Genomic DNA, 6000 nt, shown 5'->3' on the forward strand with positions numbered 1-6000 from the left:
TTGTTGTAGATTCAATAGATTTCAGTGAAGACATCTTTAGTGAAGAATAAGCATCCAAAACATTGTTTCTCACTGAGATTCTTGTCGAACTTGCCCTGCTTGGTATTAGTCCTGCTCTTTCCTTTTCATGATGGAGTACAGGGGAATGCACTGATACCCAAGAGTAGTAGTTTCTGCAGAAACCTTGAAATCAACACAAAGCCTTTCAGCACATGTTGTCTTTACAGAACTTTATAAACACAGGAAAACCATTAACTACTTGTACAGTTCCAACAAAGCCAGTAGAAATCAATGAACCAAGTCTTTTCAACTTAAAAGTATTGATGATTACTTTAAATAGCATTTCTTGAACATCTCCTCTGCTGCTGAAAACCTGTACAGCTGTTCAAGGTTAAGAGAGGTTGTTAGCTACTGATCTTCAAAATGCCAGTGCATAGAATCTGCATTATACAGTGATTAATGGCATGATCTGCCTACCCTGCATATTTCCAGTCAGCACTCCCTTTGTGCATACTAATACCCTCAAAAAACTGGGTTCCCTCATCAGACATGTGTACACATGTCAGGGATGCCATTTTAGAAGTAAAATGACATTTGTCACTTTGAAATAGCCAACCCTGTGGAGCCAAATTTTATTTCTTAGGATGGGAAGTATATTTCAATCTCACCCTACACCCATCTGCCCAAAATGTGTTTTGCCTTTATAACTAGGAACATAGATTCAGGTGAAATATAGGAAATATCATGCAAATACTTATTCTGTTATTGTAAACAAATTGGACAAGTACCCTGAAGAAGGAAACATTATTCAACATGATGTGCTATTTCTGGGCAAAAATGTCATAGAATAGAATCACAACAGTGTGGAAGCAGGCCATTTGGCTCAACTAGTCCACACTGATTCTCTGAAGAGCATCCCACCCAGACCTATACCCCAACCCAATCCCTGCATTTCCCATGGCTAACCCACTTAACTTACACCATCATCCCTCCTGAACACTAGAGGCAATTTAGCATGGCCAATCTACCTAACTTGCATATCTTTGAACTGTTGGAGGATACACACGCAGACACAGGGAGAATGTGCAAACTCCACACAGTCACCCAAGACTGGAATTGAACCCATATCTCTAGCACTGTAAGGCAGCAGAGCTACCCACTGTGCCACCTCAAACTCTGTATGTCTGTTGCTTCATTTTAGCTCTTTCAGCCAAGTTAAAAATATTAATTTATATTAAAAATATAAAAATTGCATAATGCCATGGATGATTTCTTGAAACATAATTGTACGACTACACGGTTGACTGTGATTATTGAGCAACATCACAGTGGCACTCAAGAAAAATGGAAAAGCATTTTCAAACAAGAATAGGAAGATTATTTTGTTTTCAATAACATACCTTACCTACATCAGTAAATCAGTTGTATGTTTTTCACCAATTGTGATTGTCATTAAAGTTTGAAGATTAAAAGGTGTACACTACTTTTCTGTGAATGTTTGAATGACGTAAAACATTCTAATTGGCAACAAAAATGCATGAAATTGGGTTTTTCAGTACTTACTTAAATTTAGCTCCTCATGTGGAACAATGGGCAGCAAAAGTCTGCCATTGGCTCTGGTCTTTCGTAGCCACTTTCACTGCAGCCCAGTTGGTATCCCATTTTTGAAAATAGCTCCTTAAGTGTATTTCACTAGGTTTTCTTTGGATGAATCCACACCCCCCACTTCTACCATTTGGTGATGTCCATTCAATGGCAACTCTGGCAGTGTTTGTGTCCAGGAGGCGAGATGTCTGTCCTGCTAGTCTTAGTCGTGTTGTGAGATAGCAAATTCTGCTGTTATGTGCTCTTTAACTAACCTGCATTAGTACAATCAAAAGATGTTTTTATATGGAGTAATTTACTGAACAGCTCTAATTATGGTAATAGAATTATCTTCTTAATTGTATCAGTTTACAAAAGGTGATTTTATACAGTGTTCTTCGTTCACATATACGAGCTATTCTGCTGGGACTTTGGATGTTGTGCTAGGACGTTGTTGCTGATTATGTGTGAGTTGGCTAATGCAATTTTCACTGATTAGTTAAAGCCTAAATGAAGGGTTACATGGTTTAATTGCTTCATGTTGATTTTAACTATTCTAGTTCAGATTTACATATTGATTGAAAAGTATGGAAAACAAATCGTAACAGAATCTTTATACTATTATTTTGCTTTTTTATACTTGTTGAAAACAGATGCAGATTTATCTTTCAAGTCCTGGCACTGATAATATTGACTTGGCATCAAGAAGAAATGGTATTAGAGGAGCAATGGCTATATTCCTTCAGGTAAGATAAGTTGTGTGCTTCTACGGTATTAATGTGAAAAGCATTCCTGACCACAAATCTCCGCCCTGCCATGCCTAAAACTTCAGTTCAAACTCAACCTGTCACATGGAATAAAAGAAAATGTTTAGTAGCTATTAAAGATCCTAAATGTGAATAGTGTTGGCTCTTACATTTTCATAAAAATTGAAATAGAATCTGCAGTTCTTTCCTGCAGGCCTAACAGTATAAGAAGAAAATAGGAATGTTATGGGATTGTGGTTCCAGGTACAGGCAAGTTTTAAAAGAATTAATTTGCTGAATACATTACCTTAAAGTTGGTACTGGATTTTCAAAAAACCCAGCCATCCTTGTTGTCCTGATCTAAGGCAATTTAATATTGAACTGACATTGAATAAAAGCAATTTAACTGCAATCCTGAGGCTTTGCAACTGCAAACCTGAACTCCACACCACAACATTGGCTAGGGTTTTGAGTCAGGACCCCAATGTCAAGTTGAATAAGGGCCACAGTCTTGCACCGTGTGGTGAACACTCAGCCAACAGTTATTTTCCTGAATTGAGTTTGATTTATTGTTGTCACATGTACCAAGATACTGTGAAAAGTTGTTTAGCGTGCTATACAGGCACATCAAGATACATCAAAGGTACATCAAAGTAGCAGAACAGAGTACAGAATACAGTGTTACATTTCACTTCCTAGGTGACCTGGCTGCTGATCCACTTTCTGATTTAAAAATTTAGCAGTGTGATGAGGAGAAGGATGTTGACGTGGTGGACATAGAGTTCAAAAGGCATTTGATACAGTGTCACCCAAGAAACTTGTGAGGAAAGTTCTAGGTCATGAAATAAAAGGGACTGCAGCAATCTGGATACAGAATTAGCTGAGTAATAAGAAACATGTTTAATGAGTATTTTTCAGGCTGCAAGAAACTTTTAAGAGAAGTGAAGCTCCCCAGAGGTTGGAATTGGAATCCTTGCTCGTCCTAATATATATTAATATCCTGATCTTGGTGCGATAGTTTCAAGGTTTGCAGAAGACACAAACCTGGGGAGCATTCTAAACCACGAAGAGGGCAGTGTAGAAGTTAAAAGGGGCATTGGCACATCAGTGGAGTAAGCACCTAGTAGATACAATATGCAAAAATGGCAGGAGATTGTCACTAAGTTAAACTGCTCAGCGAGTCAATGCTGACACGATGGGTCAAATTACCCCCTTCTGCTCTGTACCACCTCTGGGATCTGTGATCAGAATTTGCTGTCAGTTTCACAGCTGTAATGACAACAAATGCTGATAGTTAAATAGTCATTGCAACTGCAAAATCCAGACCAGTACATTCTGAATTATGTTGTGCATTGTTTTCCTTTCATAGCATTTCACAATATTTATCAAACAATTTTATGAGTAGGTTTCTCATGGAGTTGCACCATGCAAGCTGACTGCCAATTTTTTAATGATTGTACAATGCATGATAAATTTGACTAGATCTGATATAAACTGAAGTTCATTTGAAGTAGAAATATGCTTGTTAATTTTCAGCTCCAGGTAGAAGCACTCACATTTTGCATCTCTTTTAATGTTGACAGAGTGCTGTGCACTCCTTGCTATTCTCAGCATAGTATGGGCATATTTCCGTGGTAAGCTTACAATACGTCTGATGATGAGATTGTTTTATAAAATAAATGGTATTATATGATATCTGTTGCTAAAGAGGAAATATACACCTTTAAGACTGCAAATTTTAATTGTTAATAAATTTTGGTGACTTTATTCAAAGTATTGTTGCTGTTCAGAGGTTATGAAAGCTAAACTTTGTTGAAATGCCATTTAAAGAACTGCATAAAATTGGCTCTAAATTCTTATTTAACGAGAGATTTTTTTTGTGCAGAGCAAATTTCTGTTGAGAGATTTGCTGAATTGGTTGGTTCTTAGGAAAGCATGTACCAGACACAAATGTAAAATCGTCACCCTGTGTTGTTTTTAGTTGCTGGTATAGCATGTAGTCTCCAGGGTCTTTGTCGTATAAATCCCCAGCAATATGTTGGCAGTTTATCCTCAGCTTCTTACAGCACACCTTGCATTGAAGCAAACCTTCTAGTTGCTCCTCAGGAACATGTTCAAATAGTCCTGCACTCTGTTTACAACTGGTCTTTTGATGTTTTACGTCGGTATTTTTAACTGGGATTTGAAGCCTCCTTTTCAGCTGGTGAGCTTTCACAGTGAAATAGATAAAGATGTTCAGCATCCTGACAGCAGCATGTTCTGATGAAAGGAATGAGGGGAAGAAAATGCTCTAGTCCCAGCACCAACTGTCTCCCCTCCTCCAACCCTGGAAACACAAGCAGACCTGTTCTATACTGCATGTTAAGTGCTAGAGAAAGATAAGAAGTGGAATTGCGAATGCATTAACCAGGGAATCTGAAAGGGATCAATCTTTTCAGAAATGGAATGAAGGCAAATTTATATGTTAGAGTGAACATATTGGAATTTACAGAAACGGCAATGTATTTTCTGATGTGGAAGCTATGGGGTGGCAAGAAATGACAAGGATTACATGGTCACACTCCTGAAAATGAGACTGTTGAAGATCGAAGCACAGAAAATGGGACGGTATAGGACAAACTCTTATCAACCCAGGAACATAAGACAATAAGAAATAGGAGTCAGCTGTTCAGCCCCTCAAGCCTGCTCCCTCAATTAATAGGATCGTGGTTGATCTGATATTCCTTTTGTCCACTTTCCTGGATTTTCCCCATAACTGGAGATGGAGATAGTACTTTGTGTAACTGCATGTTAACTTTCTGTAATTTGTCTACAAGGATAACTCAGACTCTATGAAAAATTAATGTTTTCCAGGCTCTCAATCTTTAAAAATCATAATACTTTTCCATATTTCGTACACAAATGGATTATTTTGCATTTCTTCAGATTATATTGATATGAACACGTATATAAATATATGAATTAACAGCTGGAATAGGCTCCTTTGCTGCTCTAGCCTGCCCCACCATTCAGTAAGCTCATAGCTAACCTAGTTAGACCATGTAACTGCCTTACCCATGATAACCTTCCACCTCCTTGCTTCTCAAGATTTTGTCTCCCTCTGTGATAAAAATATTTAAAACCTCTGCTTACACAACCTTTTGATTCCAGTTGCAATGTTCTCTATTCACTCAACCTATGCAAATACCTCTGCAGCTTCTTTGCATCCTTTTCATAGCCTGTTTACCCATCCAGTTTATATCATCAGAAGAATTGGAATCAGTTCTCTCATCTAAGTCGTTGACATAGATTGTAAACAGTCAAAGACCAAGCACTGACCCAAGTCGGAAATCACTTGCTTATCCAGAGAACTGAAAATTGCCTCAGAGAGAGCAGGAACTGCAGATGCTGGAGAATCTGAGATAACAAGGTGTAGAGCTGGATGAACACAGCAGGCCAAGCAGCATCAGAGGAGCAGGAAGGCTGACGTTTCAGGCCTAGACCCTTCTTCAGAAATGGGGGAGGGGAAGGGGGTTCTGAAATAAATAGGGAGAGAGGGGGAGGCAGATAGAAAATGGATAGAGGGGAAGATAGGTGGAGAGGAGACAGACAGATCAAAGAGGCGGGGATGGAGCCAGTAAAGATGAGTGTAGGTGGGGAGGTAGGGAGGAGATAGGTCAGTCCAGGGAGG

The 6000-nt window shown here is 38.6% G+C and overlaps 1 protein-coding gene across 1 annotated transcript in view; it reads left to right on the top strand.

The window, feature by feature from the left end:
• Window positions 1-6000, top strand: part of LOC109912514 (receptor-type tyrosine-protein phosphatase gamma-like) — a 767972-nt gene that overhangs the window by 495051 nt on the left and 266921 nt on the right. Inside the window, exon 5 of the mRNA XM_048606500.1 lies at window positions 2238-2330. Within this exon, the coding sequence (XP_048462457.1) occupies window positions 2238-2330 (93 nt within the window). The remainder of the gene's footprint in view (window positions 1-2237; window positions 2331-6000) is intronic.

This window comes from Rhincodon typus, chromosome 16 (genome assembly GCF_021869965.1).
Source record: "Rhincodon typus isolate 14 chromosome 16, sRhiTyp1.1, whole genome shotgun sequence".
NCBI lineage: Eukaryota > Metazoa > Chordata > Chondrichthyes > Orectolobiformes > Rhincodontidae > Rhincodon > Rhincodon typus.